The 26,752-nt window shown below is 38.1% G+C and overlaps 2 protein-coding genes and 1 pseudogene across 3 annotated transcripts in view; 1 reads left to right on the plus strand and 2 right to left on the minus strand.

The window, feature by feature from the left end:
• The window catches only part of TMBIM4 (transmembrane BAX inhibitor motif containing 4), a 31,519-nt gene extending 8,607 nt beyond the window's left edge, over window positions 1-22,912 (minus strand). Inside the window, exons 1-5 of the mRNA XM_006731193.3 lie at window positions 22,704-22,912; window positions 6,944-7,052; window positions 5,845-5,950; window positions 2,312-2,345; window positions 287-404 (exon numbers count right to left, since the gene is read on the minus strand). Of these exons, the coding sequence (XP_006731256.1) occupies window positions 287-404; window positions 2,312-2,345; window positions 5,845-5,950; window positions 6,944-7,052; window positions 22,704-22,800 (464 nt within the window). The 5' untranslated portion in view covers window positions 22,801-22,912. The remainder of the gene's footprint in view (window positions 1-286; window positions 405-2,311; window positions 2,346-5,844; window positions 5,951-6,943; window positions 7,053-22,703) is intronic.
• On the minus strand, window positions 2,466-4,192 carry LOC102737860 (glutathione S-transferase P pseudogene; annotated as a pseudogene).
• A 55-nt stretch (window positions 22,913-22,967) lies between the features above and the next one.
• IRAK3 (interleukin 1 receptor associated kinase 3) overlaps window positions 22,968-26,752 on the plus strand; it is a 66,791-nt gene continuing 63,006 nt past the window's right edge. The window contains exons 1-2 of one of the 2 annotated variants that reach the window (XM_081822009.1): window positions 22,968-23,310; window positions 24,723-24,803. In XM_081822009.1, the coding sequence (XP_081678135.1) occupies window positions 23,256-23,310; window positions 24,723-24,803 (136 nt within the window). In that variant the 5' untranslated portion in view covers window positions 22,968-23,255. Of the gene's footprint in view, window positions 23,311-24,634; window positions 24,804-26,752 lie in introns of both variants that reach the window. The other variant, XM_081822010.1, reaches the window with a different exon arrangement.

Here is a 26,752-nt window from a genome sequence, read left to right on the forward strand (position 1 = left end):
GAAAGAGAGTATGCAAGAGGGGGGAGGGGCAGAGGGAGAGAGAGAATCCCAAGCGGACTCCCCACTGAGCACAGAGCCCTATTCGGGGATCCATCTCATGACCCATGAGATCATGACCTGAGCCAAAATCACGAGTTGGGCGCTTAACCGACTAAGCCACTCAGGTGCCCCTCATCACCCTCCATTTTAAAAGACAATATCCAAAGTTAAAGGTATAGCACTTCTCTTAAGATGACCTATAATGTTAAAGATATTTATCTATCATAGCCATGAATATATAACTTACCCTGCTCCAAATTTACTGAAATCTCTCTTAGACTGTAGAGTATATACAGTCAAACCAAGAAATACAGCAGTAGTCAGTATAAATGCTTGGAGAATAATATACACATCATAGAAAGTAACTGTAAAATTAAAAAACACTGATTAAAATGCATTTAAACATACTCTATATAAAACAGCTTTTTTTTCCTGACATTTAACAGAAATGCTATTTTTCCCCTGTACTACTTGTCAATAACAATAATTATGAAAAGATTCTTTATTTCGCCTTTAATACTAGTACAGTAAAACCATACCCATACTGCAATAAACAGTCATTCATAAAAAATAAGGTGGTCACATCATTATGAAGCTAAAGAAATGACTGGAGAGCTAGCAGGTTTGGAGTTTGAGGGATATGGTAGAATGACTCTCACCTATCTCTGTCCCAGCTTAGTTCTATCACCATCTGTGGTGATTGTTCTTTATGACTTAAATATCAATAGGGATGACTCTGGGTCCTGTGGCTGGCTGGGAATTTCTGGGCAGTAGCAGCAATTTTAGCAATCACCTGGTTAATTGCATACCCAGTTCACCAGTCCAATCAAAGAAACTAGGCAAGAAAAATATTGGGACCGTCTGGGGTTGTCTGCCATTCACCAACCCTGCAGAGAACAGGAACCAACCACTAATTGCTTTACACCCAAAAATGCATACAATGAATACATAATTGGGGGTTTTCTGAATACATACCAAATTCCCTTCTGAACTTTTAGAATGAACATCTAGATTGACTGTGTCTATTGTAATTGTAATACAACTGCTTAGCATTTTAACAAAATGCTAAATCTAACCCCTTTAAAGGAAGTTAAGTATTTTGAACCCAAAACCATTTAAGTAATTTTTAATTCTTCAAGGATTAATTTCTATTCCTAAATGCTACATTACCGGAATTTCTCTATCACTACAGGATTAGGAAAGTGAATGCAGAAATGAAAAAACATGAGATTATTTTGCTTGTCAACAATTTCAGTGTAACATTAGGTAGAAAGAATATTATAATTAATGAGGAAAATAATGTTCCATCTATGTATTTCTACCCCCAATTCCAATAACCCTGAAAGAGATCTCTCTCCTACATCTGTTACAAATGGTGGGAGCCAAGGAGGACAGAGATGGACTTGATGATAACATTAATAGACAGTAACAATAATAAGTAAATATTAATACTTCCTTTCTATGTTGAGAAATTTCAATTTTATTTATTTTAATAGCTATTATTACTTATATTATGATTCCTTTACAAAAGGAAGAAGTGAATTACCAAACAATATACAGATTCAATAAAACTGGGATAGAAAGGTTAAAAGCAGTAATGACAAAAGACAAATATATTAAACATAATAATTAACAATTTACGGTTGACAGTAATAGTTCATTCTAGCCTTTTTTGTACCCCAGGTAAATCATTTTGAGACAATCTGAATTTTTCTTGTCAATAAATCATGAAATTTTTTACTTGAGGCATTACATGCATCAAATAATTATAACAGACACTTCCTTTCAAAGACATATTTAACATCTAAGATAAAGCAGAAATTACCAAGTTTCTTGTGGGGCCATTTGATGAAATATGGGGTTATAATAATAAAGCACAGCTCAGTACAGCAATTTGAGAGGCCTGGCTCATGTGATAATGATACTACATTGCTCAAAATATATTTTATCAGTTCCTCTAAGATCTCTCTAAATTAGGGGGGAAAAGATTAGCTACAGTTGTCTTGTTTTTATAAATGGATAAACATATATGAATATTATTCTCATTCCCATTGTTTTCCTAACTCTTTTCCACTTCCTCTAAGCTTAGTTGAACTATATAAAGTATAAACATTTAATTTGGCTTATATTTTACAAATTCTTCATCCTATACTATATATTTGAAATATGACATCCCATGATGTTAAGCTTTAGTCCCAAACACCTTTTAACTCAAAAGATTTATCGACATTAACAAGTGACTTTAACATATAGAAGCACAATTATGACTTACCAACAAAGGCCACAGTCAGAGCTTCGAATAGTGTCTAAAAAAAGAAACTAAAATTACATAAATGCACATAAAATTGACACTATGTCATGTACATGTTCTAATTTCTAAGAATCCCATGTGATTCCATATACATGATCTCTTTTTAGCTTCAGAGCAGCCTTGTGAATTACATGGGACACATGATAAGCCTACCATAATGAAAATGAGACCTCAGTGTATTGAGTGAGAAGACTTAGATTCTCATAGTGATCCTATCACTCTTTAAACCCTAACTAGATTTTGTATATTTGTAACAGGAAGATACAGAAATAGTATGGGAAATTCCATTTTTCTCACTCTCTGTAAATTGCAAATGATATGCACATTCATAAAACTTCAATATCACACACAAACACAGGAAGAATAAAGTATTTACGTAGCACTTTAGTGTGGCAGTCCTGAAACTGTTTCCCAGTATTCATTCTCTCTTTCTTCCCTATTAACGAACTTTTACCCGGACATATAGCTAGCTGTTCAGATTAAACAATACATTTCTCAGCCTCCCTTGTACCTAGATCTGGTCATAGGACTTTATTCTACCAAAAGAATGTGAGTGGAGAGGTGTACAAACACTAAAAGCAAAGGGGCTTGCTCTCCCTTTTCTCCTCACTTCTTTAAATAACTGCATGGAATGTGGCTATGGTGGTGAGCTTTCTTATGCCATACGATACTTTAGGAGTACTTGAACCACAGCAGGTGCCTGGGCCCCTGACAACTTCACTACACAGTCACACAGATTTTTACATGAAAGAGAAGCAAACCATCTTGTTTCACCCATGTCACATGTAGCTGAACTCATATCCCAAATAAAAGATTTAGGGATATTGAGTTTTATCCTCTAGCTTCTCTTTCTCCTTAACTACATACTTTTATTTTGTTTTATTTTATTTATTTATTTTTTTTCTCACTTAGCAATTTTATTGGTCCTGGAGAAAGGAAGGAAGTTTGCCCCCGCTTCCCACGGGGGTTGCCACAAGCTCTCACTGTTTCCGGTTGCCATTGATGGGGCAGTTCACGTGCTCGGGGGGAGGCCAGGAAGGCCTTGAGCTTGGGCCGGGCGCTGAGGCGCGACACATAGGCCGAGAGCAGGGGCAAGGAGTCCAGGCAGCTGGGGTCCAGGACCTGGTCAATCAGCAGCAGATCCAGCAGGTTGTAGTCGGCGAAGGAGATCTGGTTGCCCACGATGAAGGCCTGGCCCCCCTCGTTCTGGGACAACAGCATCGCAAAAGGCTTCAGGTACCCTGGTATTGCCTTCAAGTACTCCTCCTTCCCTGCCTCGTAGTTAGTGTAGAGGAGCATGACGTATTTGCAGCGAAGGTCCTCCACACCATCGTTCACCATATCCAGCAGGGCTGCCTCCCGATGGTCCTTCCCGGACAGCCCAAGGGAGCGGCCCAGGTGTCGCAGGATGGCATTGGACTGGTACAGGGTGAGGTCTCTGTCCTGGAACTTGGGGAGCTGCCCATACAGACAGGAGGCCTTGAGCGGGCCCTGCAGCCAGCTCTCCTTGGTCACCACCTCCTCCTTCCAGCTCTGGCCCTGGTCAGCCAGCAGCATGCGCATGGCTTCGCAGCGCCCTCGAACCGGAAAGTAGACCACGGTGTAGGGCGTCACGGCGGTGGCAACGGAGGTTGGCGGCTTAGCTCCTCCTTTATTTTGTTTTAAATGCTTACTTGAGGGGCGCCTGGGAGGCTCAGTCAGTTAAACGTCCGACTCTTGACTGCAGCTCAGGTCGTGATCTCAGGGTCCGAGATGGAGCCCCACTTCGGGCTCTACCCTGAGCCTGGAGTCTGAGATTCTCTCTCTCTCTCCCTCTCCTTCTGCCCCTCCCCCCACTCACTCTCGGGCTCTCTCTCAAAGGAGTAAATAAATCTTTAAAAAAATAAATAAATAAATGCTTACTCTGGTTAGATTTTACCATCTGATAGACCCTATCACAAAGGCAAAGCCAGAAGTAACATCAGTGGCTATATGCTCATACTCTTGGTAGAAGCACTCCCTGTAACTCTCCCCACCTGAAATCAAGAAACCTATCAGAACTAGAGCAAAAATGGCATTAGAAATTGTACACAGATGTGGAGGCCATGAAGGCACTGCCACATTTTGTCATAATGTTGCTGGCGGGGTCAGAGAAGTGGTAGCCAAAGATGACGGAAATATTTTTTTCTGGAAAAATATGATTAAACCTCACTCTTGATATTTGTGACATGATTTTAGGTAAGAAATCCTACCCCATACTCAAGTATCCAAAGGAAACAGGAGAGTATGAACAGGAGAAAAGATAATACTAGGAAAATGTAACACCACCCTAAAACAGTACTCAGGAAACAAAAGAACCTAAGATTTAAATGAAGAACCTTTCCTGTAATTGAAATTTCCGAAGTCATGACTTTTCTTTCATCATATTAACATAAACTTGTTACCAGAATTCACAAACTTTCTTTAAAGCAACTGAATCTGGTAAATAGCATTTTCACTCTTATTTAACTATAAATATTATTAATATCAGTTTGAAATGTTCTGAAGTAAATTTTTGGTTAGAACCCAAAGTCATACTGGATAAGAGAGCAAGAAAAATAATTTAAGAAACATATGACTTGAGCCTTACCAACTTATTCTGGTCATATTATAGGACTGGGTTTTTATAGGTAATAGTTTGGGTTTTCATTTTTAGAAACATCTAAACAAACATGAGCTAAAGTTCCCCACTTATGATATTAAAAGGTATTAGTAGAGCACATCAATTGAGCAAAGTGGTCCTTTAAAAGAACAAAGTACTAAGATAAAAAATAACAATGAGGAGTTAATCATAAAGATTTTAACTTAAGGTCTATGAAATTAAGGCTATAATTTTTTCCTAAGAAAATCAGAGATCAGGGGTCCAAAGTATCACAGAGATAATCCACTTCAATGTGTTCATTTTACATATGAGCAGACTTAGGTACAGAAAGGCTAAACACCCTGCCAAATGTCACATAACCAGAAAGTGGCAAAGCCAGGTCATGAGATTCCACTTCACGATTTTTTCCACTATACCATAACAGTCACAGGGAAAAAAAAATCTGAAACTGACAAATGTTAAAAATTCTAAAATTAGGGGCGCCTGGGTGGCTCAGTTGGTTAGGCGACTGCCTTCGGCTCAGGTCATGATCCTGGAGTCCCAGGATCGAGTCCTGCATCGGGCTCCCTGCTCGGCAGGGAGTCTGCTTCTCCCTCTGACCCTCTTTCCTCTCGTGCTCTCTGTCATTCTCTCTCTCTCAAATAAATAAGTAAAATCTTTAAAAAAAAAAAAAATTCTAAAATTATTTGTAATTTATTAAACTTATAAACTTATGAAACTTAATAAACTTGAACTTATTAAAGTTCAACTTTATTGAACTTATTAAAAACATTAACTTCATTCTGCTATTATATACATATTTGCATTCAATTAAATAATAAAGTTAACACATAGGAATAAATGTTAAAGTAACAGATATTGTCAAAATACTCACAAATCCAAAAAGCAGGTACAGGTTAAGGGGATGCTTATGTCTGTTTACAGTCAATGCTAAAACCAAACCCAAAGATCCAAGGGCAAACATCAAAATTAAGGCAGGACTGAAAGACAAAATTAAAAGCATTTTTAAGTTTAGAAACAGTATAAATAGTATTAACCCATTTAATAAAATTTGTCTATTTTCTTTGTTTGTGAAAGTAAGAAAAGGAAATCTGGAAGGAACCACACCAAACTGTCAAAACAAATGATTTTTCTATTCAGGGAATTTGAGGAGTGTGAGCTGGGGAGGAGCAGCAAGACAAAGAAAAGAGCCCACAATGAATGAGGAAGACTTTTCCTTTTTACTTCATGAACTTTGAGCATATCTGAATCATTTTTGCAATTAGCATACTGTTTTTAACAGAAATACAATAAAGAATAGCTATTAAACAATAAGCAAATTTTATATACATTTACTATATGGCTGTAATCTAAATTAAAGAACTCTACCCCAAATAGCAAACTCATTTTTTCTGTAGAGGGAGGGATGATAAAATTGTCTACTTCCAAGAAAATATTCATTCCTTATTTTTCCTTTAATATACAAAACCTATATAACTTTTAGCCATGGAAATAATTATTTTGGAGGTCAGATCTTAAACAAATTAGGGATGAACCATATGAAGCTCCTTTTCTCAGTGAAAATTCTCAGTGAAATTATCCTAGTCATGAGCCAACACTAAGAAAAATGATACATATATTTATTAAGTACCTTTATTTTTCAAGCACTGTCTTAGGCTTTGGGGACTAGGCATAGATATAATAAAAGCAAAACCAAAAAACTTTAAAAAGCTGCATACAGTAAAAATTCTTATATCTGAGGAGATGAAGGTTTAACCCTACAAAACTATAAGCTAAAAAGTTCAGAGGTAAATACCATATTGCAGAACATTTTTCTTATCAAAACAAAACTAGTCTTATTTATGAGTTAATAATGAACCTTTTTTACATTCTAACCTCAGAAGTTAATAGAAAAAAAAAAAAAGAACTTTGCTTATAATATGGCCTTTTGATCATAAGCAGCAGCTGAAAATGTTTCAGAATCATCACCTTACCTTTCATGGACAAATGTCCGTATAGACTCAAAGTATAAAAAAAAAGAAGCTGTCACTGTAGTTAAGAGAACTTGCAGAGAAAGGATGCTGTAGACTTTTCTTAGAAAGGCTGAAAAAAGAAAAATAATTACACATGACTATTTTCTTAAGCATTTATCATAGAACAGCAAGATCAAAATCTGTTCTTAGAAACATTAAATTTTCATATATAATCTTTAAATCTTAATCCAAATAATGTGGTCTGTAACTTAAACTAAACAACAACAACAACAACAACAAAAACACTTCCAAAGAAATCACAAATTTTAAATGGTAACCATCCCTCAAGAAGCATGAGTTTAAAAAAAAATTAATAGCCCATAATGAAAGTGTTTTCAGCAATGGTGCGCCTGGCTTGCTCAGTCAGTAGAGCATATGACTCTTGATCTCGGGGTTGTTGAGTACAAACCCCACATTGGACATAGAGCTTACTTTAAAAAAAAAAAAAAGAAAGAAAAGAAAATGCTTTCATCGAAATAAAAAGAAAGTATGAAACACATATTTGTACACAGCAGCATACAACAAAGCAAAGGATTAAAAATAGAACATTCCTAAACAACAAATCTATCTTGAGACTGAAAACCAGGAAGAGAAAACATATGGTTAGATATAAATCTTTAAAAAGGAATCTTAATTTCCAAGCAGTACAAATGCTTTCTCAAAATGAAAACTTATCCCTAAAAGGCAAATAATATACAAACTTACTTTCACTCACCTGCTTTTATTTCTCACTTATAGTACTTCTGCCTCTAGTTTCTATACAATAAGAAATTCTTACTTTCACCATATTTTATTATTAGCATCCATAAATCAACTCCAAAGCCTAATGATTAAAAAACTTAGTAAAGTCGTCTGACATACAGATGATATAGATACAGGGAACACCCAACTCACCACCAGTTTCAGAAAAGAAAAAAAAACATTGTTTCCACCTCCTCTATGTACACATACCGATAATAACATCCCTTCTCCCCTTACCCCCCTAGCTGCTAATCATCTTTCAAGACACAGCCTTTCTCATTTCCCCAGTCTGAATTAAACGCTCCTTCTGTTCCCAAGGGGCCCTAAACATACTTCTAATCACTTCATTTTATAATAAGTCTACTGGCCCTTCACGCCCATTAAACTATAAAGACTAAAAATCTCCCTAATAATAGGGAACATGTCTCACTCATTTTTATACCCAACATCCAGCTAAGTGGATGGCACACAATACTCAGTACATTTTATTTATTTATTTATTAAAGATTTTATTTATTTATTTGACAGAGAGAGACAGCAAGAGAGGGAACACAAGCAGGGGGAGTGGGAGAGGGAGAAGCAGGCTCCCCACTGAGCAGAGAGCCCAATGCGGCGCTCGATCCCAGGACCCTGGGATCATGACCTGAGCCGAAGGCAGACACTTAACGACTAAGCCACCCAGGCACCTCTTTATTTGCTTTTAAATAATTTATATTGAATTTATGAAAGGTGAATTTTGCCACTCAACTGTATTACTCTAAAACAATAGCGGAGCCACGGAACTTTCGTAGAGCACTGACTGTGCTTAGGCAGGCAGTAAAAACATTGTTGAATGACTTTCACCCAATAAACAAGATGAAACATCGTCTCTTGCTTCTCATGGCAATGCTCATACAATAAATGTTCTCTTTGAAAAGAATTCCTACTAAAAACCTGGCTTCCCAAATGAGAATGAAGTACTTTGGTGGCATGTCAGCCAAATAACAAGTAATAAGTATTCTATAAGAATAAAGGAATTTTCATAAATACCAAAGATTTAATCCTTAAAATGACCCCAAATCGTATCTTATATGTTTCCCTCTGTTACCTTTTCCAAAATATACAGTGAGTTTTTCCTGATGTCTTAAATAGGTTTTACTGAACATATAATTTAACCAATGACTCACAGTAACACTGATTACCAGTTGCACTTTGGCCCACATGTAGGTTTATATCTTGAACGGAAAGGAGATAAACAGTGCTAATCTCCACAACAGATCTATAACTTACTTTCTTAAAAAGGCCCTGATGTCTGCATGCTGTGGAAGGTCATTTCCACCTTTTTCACAAAAGCAGAGAAAAGCACATATTACTGTCACAGACAATGTTATTTGGGCTATCTTTCTGCAAATTTAATTACTAAACTAAAGGCCAAACTACTATTCCCTCAAGGGATTTTCCAGACTGCAAAAAAATCATATTAATTTTGATACCCTATTATATGTACCTCACATAACTCAAACCCCTTTCATATATTTTCTCAATTAAGCGGTGAATGTTAATGTTAATTTTTACTTTTTGGAACTGTTCCACAGTTCAAAATAGTGTATTTAATATTTATTTGTATATGTGTGTATGCACAAGTGTATGCACGACTATAATAAAAGACTGGAAGAATATACACTAAGGTATTAATAATGGTTTTCTCTGAGCAACATGACTAAAGATGATCTGCATTGTTCAGTTCCTTGCTAATCTGTGTTTTTTATTTATCACCAGTAAATATTTGAAATAGAAAAAGATTTTAAAGAATCTGTGCTAAACTGGGGCAACCGGCTGGCTCGGTCAGTAGAGAATGCAACTCTTTTTTTTTTTTTAAGATTTTATTTATTTATTTGACAGAGAGAGAGCGGCAGGCAGAGGGAGAATGAGAAGCAGGCTCCCCACTGAGCAGAGAGCCCGACGAAGGGCTCTATCCCAGGACCCTGGGATCATGACCTGAGCCGAAGGCAGATGCTTAACCAACTGAGCCACCCAGGCGCCCAGAGAATGCAACTCTTGATCTCGGGGTTGTAAGTTCGAGCCCCACACTGGGTGTAGAGACTACTTAAATATAAAATCTTTTTTAAAAAAAAATAAAGAAACCTGTGCTAAGCCAATAAATTCGTCATAAAAATAATCCTTATGCCGATATTCTAGACTACAACTTTTCTAGACCCTTTTTAAAAAGGACCTTAGGGGCGCCTGGGTGGCTCAGTCGGTTAAACTTCTGACTCTTGATTTCCGCTCAGGTCATGATCTCAGGGTCATGGGATGGAGCCCTGCATCTGGCTCTGCACTCAGCAGGGGGTCTGTTTGAGTTTCTCCCTCTGCCCCTCCCCCCACTTATGCGTGGGTGTACTCTCTTTCTAAAATAAATCTCTAAAAAATAAATAATAAAAAGGATCTTAAATCAAATCCAAAGAAAAAGCAACATTTGACACTCATTTTGAATAATTAATATAAAACACAGCAAAGGCTATATATACCAAGCTCACAGAGAAAAAAAAAAGAGCCGATAGGAAAAGAATATAAGCCAAACAGCAATTATCTTTCAATTTTTTCTGAATCCTGATTTCTCCCCCTTCTACTTTTATTTACCCCCTTTCTACTCAAACTTAACATGGTCAAAACAGCAACTCTTCACTTCTATCCAGATCTGTCCTTCTCCCAGTCTCCTCATCAGTAAGCAGCACCAACATTCCCCACACCAAAAATGTGGGCATCATCTCTGATTTGCCTCCCTTCTCCCAATCCATCCACACCTACGGGAGCTCCCGCTCACAAATTACAACACGTCCACCTCTTTGGTCTCCTCTGATATCTTTCTAGTTACAAGCTGTAGGATCTCTCATCTACTACTAAAGTGCTCTTCTTACTGGTCTCCATGCTTCCACTCCTGTCCCACCTATTGTCCCAAACCATCCTCCACGCAGCAGTCAGGGTGAACTTTTTATAAAATGAACCATGTCACGTGACTCCCTGCTTAAACATTTAGAATAAAATTAAAAGCTTCTATGGGGCCTACAAGGCCCTACCCGATACACAACTTTTGCAACCTCAGCTCACACCACTCTTCCTTTCCTCACTAGCTTTACCCACACTACCTACCTCTCTGCTCCCCAAGAATGCCAACTCCTTCTTTGTCTGGGCTTTGCCCTTGCTGTTTCCCCTGCCTGGAATGCCTTTACCCTCCTTTACATGGAATGGTGGTTTAAAACATCCACACTTTTTGACACTCCTTTCAAGGGACTCACTTCCAATAAAAAGAATAAGGCCAAGCGACAATGTGTGTTATTTCTAATACTAAGTCATAAGAGGCAATTTTTTATACCTCAGTTAAAAAAAAAAAAAAGTAATTAGGGGCACCTGGGTGGCTCAGTCAGTTAAGCGTCTGCTTTTGGCTCAGGTCCTGGGATCAAGCCCCGCATCAGGCTCCCTGCTCGGACGGGAGCCTCCTTCTTCCTCTCCCTCTGCACCCCCTGCTTGTGATCTCTCTCTCTCTCTCTGTCAAATAAATAAATAAAATCTTCTAAAAAAATAAAATAAATCAACCAAAGTATTTCTTTTTAAAAAAAAAAAAAGTAATACAGTTACCTACTTGTTCTTTCTTAGAGGACTCACTCTAAGGCATTGTTTCTCCACCTTTTTTCATTGTGCGCCTAAGGAGCCTTCTGGATATTATTTTCCTAATAGTCCTCCAATAAAATTTTAATGCCACAAACAAACTACATTTGTTTATGTATCATGGCTCTTTGGAAGGCTACAAACCCGTGTAACATCTGAGATTTTTTTGCCCTCCACCTCAAGAACCAGTTTTCACCCTCTTGGAGGCCATTATTGGCCCCACAGAGAATGAATGCTACAGGAGAAGCCAGCTGCCAATGTTGTAAGGAAACTCAAGTAGTCCTATGGAAAGGTCCATGTAGTGAGAAAGTGAGGTCTCTTGCCAACTGCCAGTGAGAAAAAGGTCTTTTGCTAATAGTGATGTGAGTGAGCCTTCTTGGAAGTACGTCCTTCAGTTGACTTCAGCCCCAGCCAACATTTTGACTAGATCCTATGACAAATCCTGCTCTAGAATCAGTAAGATGCCTTGCTCTTAAAAACTGATAAAAAAAATATTTATTCAGGCCACTACGTTTTGTGGTAATTTGTTACACAGCAATAGAAAACTCGTTTAGATTTTGGTACCTCAAAGTGGGGTCCTGCCAAACCAAAAACCTAAAATATGGAAGAGGCTTTGGAATCAGGCATGGGTGGAAGACAGCAGGTCTTTAAGGTAAAAACTCAAAAAACCTTGAAGAAACTGTTTATAGGAGGATGATACCTTTGAGGAGGCTGTGGGTCACAGCTTAAAGGGAAGTGAGGAAAACCTTATTGGAAACTGGAGGAAAGGGGCACCTGGGTGGCTCAGTCGTTAAATGTCTGCCTTTGGCTCAGGCCATGATCCCAGGGTCCTGGGATCAAGCCCCCCCCGCATCGGGCTCCCTGCTCGGCAGAAGCCTGCTTCTCCCTCTCCCACTCCCCCTGCTTGTGTTCCCTCTCTCGCTGTGTCTCTGTCAAATAAATAAATAAAATCTTTAAAAAAAAAAAAAAAGGACACTGGAGGAAAATAAGAAAATCCTTATTTTGTAGTGGCAAAAAAAAATTAGCAACACTGCCACCTGTGGGAACATGGAAAGTAGAAAATGTACCTAACAAAGTAATGGCATCAAACTAAGGAGATTTCCAAAGTATTGAAGGTACTTGCTGGCCTCTTACTGCTTATACTAAAATGCAAGAGGAGAGACAGAGGATGTGATCATAAAATCCTTTGTTAAAACCTCACAAATTTCCAATTTTGCACCTCAGAAAAACCATTCAAACAATAGGGCTTCTGAGAAGCTTGAGGAAATTGTCACTCCTCTAAGCTCACTCTAAGACATTTCTTGGTGTGGCTTTTATTTAATGGAATGAACCATTAAGAATCACAGGAAACCCACAAAGTTTTTTGAAGAATTTTACTGGAAAAAATACTACCACATTATGCCTGTCTTACCACTGGATACTGGGTATGTGGGTACAGATTGTCTCTTTAGTTCCAAAGTCTTCAAGAGGAAATATACTCAGAGGATATTAAGGAACTACACCCAAGAGGCCTCATCCACATCTGAAATTGATTTAGATGACGAAATTCTAGATTTTGCACTGATGCTATACTGGAATAAGACTTCTAGAGGGTATTAGCTTGCAAGTGGAAAACAGAAAAACTTGTGACCAGAGGAAAGGCTGTGGTAGTTTAAAACATGCCTACCAATTATTTGACACGGACCTTCAAAAGGTGGAGCCTAAATCCCCTCCCCTGGAGTGTGGACTGGGCTGAGTGTCTTGCTTCGAATGAATACAATAAGGGAGATGTGATGGTGTGTGATAACCATGACTAGTTCATTAAAGACACTATGGCTTCCTAATTGCTCTCCAATGGATCACTTGCTCTGGGGGAAGCCAGGTTCCATGCCATGAGGACACACAGCAGCCTATGAAGAAAGTCATGTGGCAAAGAACTGAGAGGCCTTCTGTCAACATCCACATGAATAAGATTTCCAGGAAGCAGACCCTACAGCCCAGTCATGCCTTCAGCTGACGGCGGCCACAGCCCCCACCTTGAGTAGAATCTCATGAGACACCTTGAGCCAGAACCAAGCCAAACCTCTTCCAGATTCCTGACTCTCAGAAACTGTGTGAGATAATAACTATGTGTTGTTCTAAGCTACTAAGTTTGAGGGTAATTTTTTTAATAAAGCAATAAATAATTAATAAATGTAGCTAGCTGCTTCTCATAGATCACCACTGCCATCTCCTTCAAGAGCTCTTTCCCTGACCATTCCTTAACTAAAACTGCTGCCACTTGAAACCGTAGCGCCTGTTCCAGTACTCTCTTTTCTTCAGAGAACTTATCAAAGTTAGTAATCTATTGATTTGCTTATTTCTTTAAGGTCTGTCTCCCCAGCTCCCCCATCCAAATTACAATTCATAAAGACTGAAATGTTGTCTGGTCACTGCTATATCCTTAATATCAGTACAAGGCCCAATAGTTTTGTAAATAAAGGAAAATGCAAAATTAAAACAAGGCAATATTTTTTACCAACCAGGAGAGTCCACAAACTAAGGCTCATGGGCTAACTCCAGCCCACCACCTGATTTTATAAGTAAAGTTTTATTGGGCACAACTACGTGCTCCTATGTATGTATCATCTACAGCTGCTTCTGCGTTACACAGGCAGAGTTCAGTAGTTGCAACAGAGGCCTCAAGGCCCCACAAAGCTGAAAATATTCACAGTTTGGCTATTTGTAGAAAATGTCTGCCAACCCCTGCTCCAACAGACTGCCAAATATTAAAGAGTTTGATGATACTCTGTGTTGGTGAGGGTGCAAAAAAGGTACCCTCATATATTGTTTGTTGAGAGTCAACAGGTACAATCTCTTTGGAGGGTAGTTGATGACATCAGTCACATCTAAAATGCACATATTCTTCTGACCCTATAATTTCACTTCTGAAAATTTATCCTAGAGCAGTATTTGGAGAAATTCACAAAGATATGGAAGGATTTTCCCTACAGCACTATTTGAAGAAATAAAAAAGTAACAGCCTAAATATATCAAATATAAATATCAAGAGGAGATGATTAAATAAATTATGGTACATACATACTATGAAAGCCCACTGTAGTTAAAAAGAATATAATAAAGCTATATGTACTGCTATTTTTTAAATAAAAAAAATTATAAATGAAAATACAAAGTTGCAGTAATGTATAATATAATCCCATAGATTATAATGTTCTGCTTCTGAGTCTATAAAATAGTATGTTTTAGTTGTTTCACAAATATACATATAGCTAAAATAGAGTAGCTTAATATTATATGCTATTATATGTTACATATTATATGTTACATATATATACATATATAATATACATCTATATTAGACTAGCTTAATATTATATGCTATTATATGTTACATATATATTAGATAACATATATAATATATATACACACATATATATGATATATAATACATATATATTATATGACTATTATATGTTACATATATATTACAATTACTTAAACTAGGTTAATTGGTACCGTAAAGAGTTCAAGATAGAGACTTTACTCAGAAATTCATTCTCACATAATTTGTCTGTATCTTCATGATTTGTGTTTTCCCCCAATGAGCCATGAAATTTTAGATATAATATTCCAAAAGTATCTCCCAGAAAACATACACATTACATTTTTAAAGGAACCTCTTTTTACTGCATCTAAAGGCAGTGAGGAAGTAAAAGTTTTGAAGTCACAGTTATTCTCCTTAAGGCATTAGGTTAGCTAACTTAACCTGCTTAAAAAAAAAAAAAAAAAAGCTTAATTTGCTTTAAAAGTGGGGGTGAGGGTGCATTTTTGTTTTACCATTTATTTAGTAAAGAACCAGAGACAGATGAGAACCGGTTTTTTTTAATACGGATGTAGTCAGCTTAATTACCAACCCAATTATCAGAGCTCCTAAGTAAAATGCTCCTGCATTATTTAAATATTCATGAATTATTGAGTTTCTGGTATTTTGGTCAGCATTGTTATAGCGATGTGAGACATAGGAAGGTAAATCAAGTATAAGGCAAATTATTTCTTTTAAAAACAGTCTACATATGCAGACAGGTGGAAAGAGCATTTACCTAGGGATTATGAAACCTGGTTTCTAGCCCCCAACCTTACTGCAAAGAACTATGCTATTTTAGACAAGTGTCTTGAAACTTAGTTTTCTGTACAACATATGTGTATATTATGTTAGGGACTGTAATTCCAGAGAAAATAACAATATTGTTATTACAAAAATTTTTTAGCATTTATATATCCAAACCCAGCCCTCCATTGGGATTCTATTTCCTCCTTGAAGCTTTCCTAGATTATTCTGGTTCACACACTCTCACTTCCTTCCCTAAATTCCCTCCAGACCTGGCAGTTTAGAATTTCATTAAGTTGCTATCACAGATTAGTTTGACCACTGGCCAACCCAACTAATGCCTTAAGGACAGCAACTGAGACTTCCAAAACTTTTATTTCCTCACTACCTTTTCCTGCAATAAAAAGGGATTGCTTTTTTAAAAATGTAGGTTTTTTTAAGATTTTATTTATTTATTTGTTAGAGAAAGATATGAGCAAGCACAAGCAAGAGGAGTGGCAGGCAGAGGAAGAAACAGGCTCCCCACTGAGCAAGGAGCCCCGATGCAGGGCTCAATCCTAGGACCCCAAGATCATGACCCGAGCTGAAGGCAAATGCTTAACCGACTGAGCCACCCAGGTGTCCCTTTAAAAATGTAGTTTAAAGAAATGTAGTTTATCTATTAAATGTATATTAATGATTCAAATTTTTCCTTAATGACAGTATCCTAATTCAATAAAATTTCTCTAATAAATGCCTTCTATTCACACATCTGATACCACACCCACAGAAATGTAATTTGCTGCACTAGCTGCCATTTTCTATCCCTGTCCTTCCCTCAAGTAACTGATTCTCTTTCTTGATCACCTTTGGGATCAGCAGAGACTCTCATTCTCCCTCTGTTATCTATGTGGTAGCCAGGAGTTCTAATCCACTCTCTGTTCTTGCAGTAACAGTTCTTAATTACTCTAATGTACCACACTGGTCACTGTCCACTTTACAGATGAATGCAATCTGAGAGTGCCTTATTGGTTTAAACAAACATATAGTAAAAAGCTGAGTTTGAAAACCAACCCTCCACAAACTATCCCAAAAAGCTGAAGAGGAGAGAATACTTCCAAATTCATTCTGTAAACTAGCTTTACCCCAATATCAAAGCCAAAGACACTACAGTAAAAGAAAACTACGGACCAATATCCTTGATGAATATTGATGCGAAACTCCTCAACAAAATACTAGCAAGCAGAATTCAATAGCAGATTAAAAGGATCATACACCATGACCAAGTGGGTTTTATTCCTAGAATGCAAGGATGGTTCATCATACAAAAATCAATCAATATAATACACCATATTAACAGAATGATGGGGCAAAAACAGATGACACCTTAATTGATACAGAATAAGCATTTGCCATTATTCAACAACCATTCATGATAAAAAGACTCAATGAACTAGGAATAGAAGGAAACTACCTGAACATAATAAAGGCTATTTATGACAAGCCCACAACTAACATCATACTCAACAGTGAAAAACTGAAAACTTTTCCTCTAAGATCAGGAACAAGTCAAGGATGTAGGCTTTTGCCACTTCTATTCAACATAGTACTGGAAGTCCTAGCCAGAGCAAATGGGCAAGAAAAAGAAATAAAAGGCATCCAAATTGGAAAGGGAAAAAAAAGTGAAATTATCTATCTTGACAAAGTGAATGATCTTACATGTAGAAGACCCTAAAGATTCCACAAGCTGTTAGAACTAACAAATGAATTCAACAAAGTTGCAAGATACAAAATCAACATGCAAAAATCAGTTGCATTTTTATACACCAATAATGAGCAAGCCAAAAAGGAAAAGCAAATTAAGAAAAAAAATTCTACTTACAATAGCATCAAAAAGAATGAAATACTTAGAAATAAATCTAATCAGGAAGGTAAAAGGCTTGTACTCTGAAAACTACAAAACACTGCTGAAAGACACAAATAAATGACATCCAATGTTCACATAACAATATTAGATTAGAAGAATATTGTTAAAATGTCCATACCATACACAAAAGAGCTACAGATCTAATGTAATCCCTGATGAGGGATAAAAACAGAAAAATGTTCACCTTTGGCCCAGAAAGCTGACCTATAGCCTGCATAGTTTTGATAAGGATCAAATAAGTGCTGGTTGCTACATTATTAGAGGGTCTCATGACTGCTTGTACATCTCACTGATAGTTAATATTGAGCTGAGTGATAATCACAGGAGAAATCTTGAGAAAGCAGTTTTATGAGTAGAAATTCAAATAAGACATTTATGAGCTAATACTCCCTGCATGTACCCTCCCCCTTGAACAGTACACATATAACCACCAGCTTCATACGGCAAAAGCGCCGCTCTTTCTGCCCACGGGTTCTGTCCCTGTACTATAATAAAAGCACCTCCTTGTACCGAAAAAAAAAAAAAAAAAAAAACTCAAGAATTCTTTCTTGACCATTTGCTCCCAATCCCACATCAATCCCTATCAAAATCCCAATGGCCTTTTTTGCAGAAATAGAAAAATGCATCCTAAAATTCATTTGGAATTTCAAGGGACCCTGAACAGCCAAAATAATAGTGAAAAAGAACCAAGTTTGAAGTCTCACACTTTCTGATTTCAAAACTTATTATAAAGCTAGAGTAATCAAAGTAGTGTGGTACTGACATAAAGACAGACGTACAGAACAATGGAACAGAATAGAAGACCAGAAGTAAACCTTCACATATACGGTCAAATGATTTTCAACAAGGATGCCAACACCATTCAATGAAGGAAAGGTGTCACTGTCTCTTCAATAAACAGTGCTAGGAAAACTAGATATCCACATGTGAAAGAATTAAGGTGAACCCTTACCTTACATCATACACAAAAACGAACTCAAAATAATTTCAAGGCCTAAAACATTAGACCTAACACTATAAAAACCCCTAGAAAAAAACACAGGGGGAAAAGCTTCATGACATTGGGTCTGGCAATGATTTTTTGAATATGACACCAAAAGCACAGGCAACAAAAGTAAAAATAGATAAACTGTCGTGCATCAAAGGGCACAATCAACACAGTGAAAAGACAACCTACAGAATGGGAGAAAATTTGTAAATCATATATATAAGAGGTTAATACCTAGACTATATAAGGAATTCTTACAATTCAATAACAAAAAAATAACCCAATTAAAATACGAGCAAAATCAAGAGAATGAGAAGCCACAGACTAACAGAAAATATTTGCAAAGATGTATCCGACAAAAGGACTGTTATCCAAAATATACAAAGAACTCTTCAAACTCAACAATAAGAAAATGAACGACTCACTTAAAAAGCAGGCAAAAGACCTGAACAGACACCTCACTGAATGAAATATACAGATAGCAAATATCATACGAAAAGATGCTCAGCATCATATGTCATCAGGGAAATGCAAATTAAAACAATGAGATACCACTACACACCTATTAGAATGGCCAAAATCCAAAACCTGACACCACCAAATGCTGACAAGAACATCAGGCAACAGGAACTCTTCATTCATCGCTGGTGGAATGCAAAATGGTATAGCTACTTTGGAAGACAGTTTAACAGTTTCTTACAAATCTAAACACACTCTCACCATACAATCCAGCAATTGTACTCCTTCGCATTTATCCAAATGAGTTGAAAACTTATGACTACACAAAAATCTACACACGGATGTTTACGTAGTAACTTTAACCATAACTGCCAAAACTTGGAAACAACCAAGATGTCCTTTAGTAGGTGAAGGAGTAAACTGAAGTACATGCAGACCATGGAATATTATTCAGTGTTAAAAAGAAATAAGCTATCAAGCCATGAAAAGATATGGAGAAATCTTAAATGCACATTACTAAGTAAAAGAAATCAATCTGAAAAGGCTATATACTGTATGATTCCAACGATCTGACATTCCGGAAAAGGTAAAACCATGGAGACAGTAAAAAGATCAGTGGTTACCACGGGCTGGTGGGAGGGAAGGATGAATAGGCAGAGCACAGAGAGGTTTTTAGGCAATGAAACTATTCCATATAATACTATAATGGTGGATCTATGTCATTACATATTTGTCAAAACCGATTGGATGTACAACACCAAGAGTGAACTCTAATATAAACTATGGACTTTGGGTGATAATGATGTGTCAACTTAGGCTCATGGATTATAACAAAGTGGGAAAGGTTATGTATGGGTAGGGACAGATTATGTAGGAACTCTCTACTTCCCACTCATTTTGCTGTGAACTTAAAATTGCTTAAAAAAAATAAAGTCCACTTTTAAAAAGGGCAAAGAACTTAAATAACATTTCTACAAAGAAGATACAAATGGCCCATAAGTATATGAAAAGATGCTGAACATCACTGATTATTAGGGAAATGCAAAGCAAAACCACAATGAGATATCACCTCACACCCATTCGGATGGCTACTTTCAGAGAAACAGGGAAACGAACAAGTGTCAGTGAGAATGCAGAGAAATTAGAACACTTGTGCAATGTTGGTTAGAATATAAAATGGTGCTGTCGCTATGTAAAACAGTATGGTGATTCCCAAAACACTAAAAATACAATTACCATATTGTGAGATGATAGAAAACATATATTGGTCTCTGCCCCAGGTTCCTGGCACAGAGCTCTTGAAACCCTTGTAGTTTCCTAACTGATAAGAGCACTAAGAGCATCTTTCGTTCTAATATTTGGTCTTTCACCCCAGTTCCTGACACAGGGTTCCTGAAACCCTTATAATTTCCTGGGTGATAGGTGTGTCTTTTGTTCTACTGAGGTGACGCTACGTGAGCTCTTGGATGAGGGCTGGTCACCAGAAAAAACAAGCCATAAGCAAGTTTGGAATTTTCAGCCCTGCTGAAGCGGGAGGAAGGAAAAAGGTTGAAAATGGAGTTAACAATTGATCATGCCTAAGTGAGGAAGCCTCCATAAAACATTATCAGTAGGTGTTTGGAGAGCTTCCAGGTTGGTGAACACATCCACATACTGGAAGGGTAACGCACCTAAACTTTATGGGGACAGAAGCTCCTGTGCTTGGTACCCCCTCAGACCTCCCACTACATCTCTCTTCATCTGGCTGTTTATCTGTATCTTTTAATAAACTGGTAAATATAAATGTTTCCTTGAGTTCTGTGAGCTGCTCTGGTAAATTTAATCAAACCCAACATGCGAACCTTCGATTTATAGCCAAGTCTGACAAGTTATGGGGTGGGGGGGACCTGGGGACCTATTACTTACAACTGCATCTGAAGTGGGGTGGGAGCAGTCTTATGGAACTGAGACCTTAACCTGTGGGATCTGATACTATCCACTGGGAGGTAGCGTCAGAACTGAGTTCAATTGTAGGACACAGAGCTGGTGTCATGGAGAACTGTTTGATGTGGAAAAAAATCCCACACTTTTGGTGACCACAAGTATCAAAACTGAAGTGTTCTGTGTGAGCAGTAAAGGAGAAACAAAGGAGGAAGAACTGGGTTCTTTCCCTATTCAGGAGGGAAAAAGAGGTTTTTCACTAAAACACGTATGATCCAGCAATTCCACTTCTGGGTATACAGACAAAACAAAACTGAAAGCAGGATCCCAAGGGGTTATTGTACACACAGGTTTATAGCAGCATGATTCACAGTGAGGTGAAAGCTATCCAGGTGTCTACAAGTAGATAAACAGATAAACAAAATGTGGTTTTGTCACACAATGGAAAATTATTCAGCCTTAAAAAGGAAAGTCTGACACATGCTACAAAATGGATACACTCTGGGGCGCCTGGATGGCTCAGTCTGTTAAGTGTCAGACTCTTGATTTTGACTAGGCTCATGATCTCAGGGTTGTGAAATCCAGCCCCAAGAAGAGCTCAGTGCTGGGCATGGAGTCTGGTTAAGGTTCTCTCCCCCCCTCTCCCTCTGCCCCTCCCCTGCCTCCCTCTCTAAAAAAAAATGGATACAACCTAAAAACATGCTAATTGAAATAAACCAGTCACAAAAAGCCACATACTGTATAATTCCACTTATGAGGTATCTAGTGAAGCCAAATTCATAAAGCAGAAAGTAAAATGGTCATTGCCAGGCACTGGGAGAGGGGAAAACAGGGAGTTCTTTGATGGTACAGAATCTGAGGTTTACAAGATTAAAAAGTCCTGGAGACTGGTTGCACAACAACTTGATTATCTTAACACTACTGAACTATACACTTAAATATGGTTAAGATGGTACATTTTTAATGAAATGTGTGTTTCACCACAATTAAAAATTTAATTTAAAAAACTATGTTCATTTGCCAAAATCACTCCAAAATTCAATTCCAGAAATATAGATGTTAGGGATCAAGATTCTTAGTGCATCAGATCTTCATAATTCCTTTTCTAGAACAAGTTCCAGCCACAGGGATAGGATGAAAATATGGGACAACTTCTGTATCAATTGGCTGAACTAGAACGGACAATGAATTCCACTTACATGAAACTAAGCTTTTTATATTTTCTAAGCATTTTAAATTCAGTAAATACTGCATAACTTAAAACTTAATATTGCATTCTGATTGACCTCTAAAGCTTCCATTTCCAGCAACTGCCTCAATTAATACTCAAACTTATGTTGAGTTCCTGGTCTTGCGAGACACTAAATAGTGAACAAGAACAGATATGGTCCCTGTCCTCACAGATCCTACAATCCAGCAAAGGGGACAGCCAAGTAAACAGAAACCTGAAACGCGACCACACCCCCTAAACCAAAAACATGCAAGCAAATAACTGCATTCAGGTGTACATCACAATAATCACATAATAAACTTCTTTTCAACTTAAAAAGTAACCCTTGATTTCTTTTAATACAAAGATGGCAAATTAAGGCTGCCGAGGTTTCCATGTCCCTTCCTACGCGGAGTAGGCAGGATGAAAGTGGGAGGAGCTCCAGTTCAGGTTCCCGAACAGAGCGCACAGCTATGGGGCCACCACGCCTCCCCAGAGCCGCGCTCTCCCTGGGAGCCTCCGGGGAGCTGAGGGAGCGCTTCCTCCCCACTCCCGGGGGAGGGCACTCTTCCGCGAAGCCCGGGGCGCGGGGGCGGGGAGCGGGAAGCAGGGCTTTCCTCTGAACGCCTGGGGACCCGCGCTCCGCCTGCGAGCCGGGCCCGGGGAGGAGCTGCCGGAGGAAGCCGAAAGCCACCCCCAGAGGCCGACAGCGCAGCAGGCTCGGCGCCGGGCGGCCCGCAGGGACGGGGAGTGGGAACGTACCCAGTCGGATGTGCACACTGGCGGAGGCCACGCAGCTGCCATAGTTGAAATCGTCCTCGATGGAGGAGCAGGGGTAGCGGGAGTCGGGGTTGGCCATGTCGGCAGCAGCACCCCAGCGACCTCGCCGAGCTAGGGAAACGACACAGGCTCAACGGCCTTCAACCCACTTCCGGGGTGAAGCGATCCAGCCCCAACTAGCCGAGCGCAGCCCGCGCTCATCGATGCGCTCACCCCAACGCTTCAGTTAGGCTGAGAGGAAGGAGGTTGCTGCAGGTTGGGGCGGGAGAGGAAATGAATTACGTTCTCTGCGTCATCTAAAGTGAAACTTCTCAGATTTTTCCTCAACAAGCTTTTTAAATCCTCTGACCTGGAGAGTTGCTGAAAGTGATAGAAGCGAAGTCCCATCCATCCGTCCTTTCAACAAATACCCATCTCGTTCACATAATCCTTCAATAATCACACGGGAGATACACTTTTAATTATTTTTAATATTAATAATATTCCCTAAATTTCTCGAGCACTTTCTATAAACCAGGCTTTCGGAAGGAGATAATGCCCCATGAGCACAGAAGACAAGCGCCAACCAGAGAAGACTGGAGTGATGCAGGTAGGTTCAGAGGGGGGCAAAGCTCAGTTAAGGTAAGATAGAGATGACAAAGAATGAGACTGGATAGATAAACAAAGGTAGGTCACTGTGTGCCAGATGTGGAATACATTGGAGAGTGGCATGACCAAAGTCAGGGAAGAGGGAATATCGTTTTAATCTAAAAGAAATGATGATGGCAAATACAGTGGATCAGAGTGAATACTCATAGTTTTGCTGTCAATACAAATATGAGGTGTAGATATGCCCAGAGTAATATCATCCTAGGATTCCTTGAAATTTTTTGATGAGTTTACTTTGACCCACCCACATATGCCTAGTCCCCACCTTAACCATAACACTCGAAAGACTTAATAAGTGGAGCTCAGAATAGCTGTGGAACTGTCTATTATGAAACTAAATCCTTAAACTTGATATTGTTGGAAGCTTTGGTCAAAAGAACTAAACTCACTTCCATAAAGATGAGCAGAAAAACCTTACCTTTTATGATTTTCATTTTATAAACATATTACTCATTTTAATATAAAATCATAAAGGGAGTTGTTAAATAGGACAAACTGGAGTTGAGCTGCAAATCCATGTTTTTATTGACCAAAAACAGCATTAGGAAAGTTTGATCCCCTACCTCTTACCAATTACATAAAATAAATTCCAGACGGATTGTAGATCTAAATGTGAAAGACAAAGCAATAAAACTTTAAGAAGATAATAGTAGATTATCTTTATGATTTGGAGAAAAGCAAAGATTTCTGAAACCAGATACAAACTAGCAATTAACTTCAAAGGAAAATATTGACAAACTATATTAAAAATTTGAACTAGTAATCAGATATTTATAAGAGTGAAAATCAAGTCATAGAATGGGTGAAGGCATTATGTAATCTACATAATACTCCTTCCCAGAATATAAAAACAATTGTTACAAATCAAGAAGAAAAAGAAGAGAAATAGGCAGCCAATAGAAAAATGGGCAAAAGGCTCAAACAAGAACACCACACACACACGTACACACATGCACACACACACACCCCAAATGGCTTAAAAAACTTAAAAAGGTGCTTACCCTCGTTAATGATCAGAGAAATGCAAATAAATGCCACAATGAGGTATCTCTACACAGATGGCTAAAATTAAGAGGTTGACAATTCCAAATATTGAAAAGGCTGTGGATTAACTGGGACTCAAACTAGAGCTGGCTTCATTGACATGTAACCTGGGAAATTGCACAGGGCCTTGCTCTCAAAAGGAACTTGCACTTGGTTTAATGCTCAGTTGTCACCATTTTGAAATGTTTAATAATTTTGCCTTTCAACTTGTGTTTTATGAGTGAAAGCACAGTGGAGCATGACCATGAGCAGAAGAGGTTTACACAATATGTGAGTGTCCATTCTTCTTTGTCAACCACTTGAATTTAGCATTCAAGATGCCCCATGTGCACAGGATTCTATTGGACCTACAATGCACAGGAGTTAGAGTAGACTCAAAACCAGTACAAGGTAAGTGTGTTACACCTACAACTTAGTAAAGGAAAGGGGTGGGAGGGCATAGACAGTGCCAAGGGCCATTTTACCAATCTTTCTTTACCAATCAGAACTTACTGTGAATGCAAAAATAAGGCAGTGGTGTTCTAAGAAGCATGAATGTCCAAGGAATCCTATCATATCCTTTTTAACTTCTGTCAGTTCCCAATATTAGCCCATCACTAACACTAAAAATGAAGCTATTGAAGGAAAGGGAAAGAGGGGCAACCATAGTTTCTTTTCCTGTTCATCCTTATCAGTAAGCTAAAGGTAGAGAATGTTAGTAGAATGTGCACATCTCAAGAAGTGAAATAAAAATATTTTGAGTTAGTTGCATGTGCAGCTGTTCCACAGTTCTAGTAAGAATGAAATGTATATGTATATACAGGCTATGAAATACAAACCGTGTAATTTTGGTGATCCACATATGAGTTCATTTAAAACTGGTATTGCATGATATAAAGATCAATGATAAAATTTGTACCAGTAATTTTAAATGACATTTTTCCTTTACTTAAAGGGCATTAAATAGCAAGTAAAAAATCATGGCAAGAGACTACAAAAGAAATGAGAGCTTTGGGAAGATTATAAATGGCTTCACAGAGTGTTTTAGTTTGCTAGGACTGCTGTAATAAATTAGCACAAACTGGTGACTTAAAACAACAGAAATTTCTTCATTTACAGTTCTGGAGGCCACAAGTCTGAAATGAAGTTATCAGAGGGGTTAGTTCCTTATAGAGGTTCTCAGGGATAATCTGTCCCATGCCTCTCTAAGTGGCTTCTGGTGTTGGCAATCCTTGGATTTCCCTGGCCTATGACTGCATCACTCCAATCTCTGCCATCATCATCACCAGGCCTTCTTTCCTCTGTATTTTTGTGTCCAAGTTTCCCTCTTCTTATAAGGACACCAGTCCTATTCTAGTATGGCCTCATCTTAACTTGATTACCTCTGCAAAGACTTTACAGACATACCTCATATTATTGTACTTCACTTATTACACTTTGAAGATACTGTGTTTTTTACAAATGGAAGGTTTATGGCAGCCCTGCATTGAGCAAGTCTATTGGCATCATTTTTCCAGTAGCATTTTCTCACTTCTCATGTGTCTGTCACATTTTGATAATTTTCACAATATTTCAAACTTTTTCACTATTATAATGTTTTTTATGGTGATCTGCACAGTGAGTACTACCTGTGAAAGCTCAGATGATGGTTAGTTTTTTTTAGCAATATATTTTTTTTGTAATCATTATAATGATAATTTATTCAGACAAGAATGAATCATCCATGACTACTAAAATGATTGGGTAAAAAATTGCTGAGGACAGGGGCCCCTGGGTGGCTCAGTCGGTTAAGCGGCTGCCTTCGGCTCAGGTCATGATCCCAGGGTCCCGGGATCGAGCCCCGCAATGGGCTCCCTGCTCAGTGGGAAGCCTGCTTCTCCCTCTCCCACTCCCCTATTTATAAATAAATAAATAAAATCTTTAAAAAAAAAAATTGCTGAGGACAAAGATATTTAATAGGTAAACAAGTGGCAGTAAGGGATATACTGTTTTTCTAGACATGATGTTATTGCACACTTAATACACTACAGTATAATGTAATACAGTATAAACTTTTATATGCTTTGGAAACCAAAAAATTTATTTGACTCACTTTATTGCGATATTCGCTTTATTGCAGTGGTCTGGACCAAATCTGCAATATGTTCCATGTATGCCTATATTTCCAATTGAGGTCACATTCAAAGGCATCAGTGGTTAAGACTTAAATGTATATCATGGGAGCCCACAAGTCAACCTACATCACAGAGGTGGTGAATTTTCAATAGGATCTTGAAAGATAATTAGGGGTTCATCAGGTAGGAGATGCTGAAAAAATCCAAACATGAAATAACTAGTTCAGACAAATTGGAAAAGGCCCA

This window comes from Leptonychotes weddellii, chromosome 5, assembly GCF_054177405.1.
Source record: "Leptonychotes weddellii isolate Sample4059 chromosome 5, ASM5417740v2, whole genome shotgun sequence".
In the NCBI taxonomy this organism is placed as follows: Eukaryota; Metazoa; Chordata; class Mammalia; order Carnivora; family Phocidae; genus Leptonychotes; species Leptonychotes weddellii.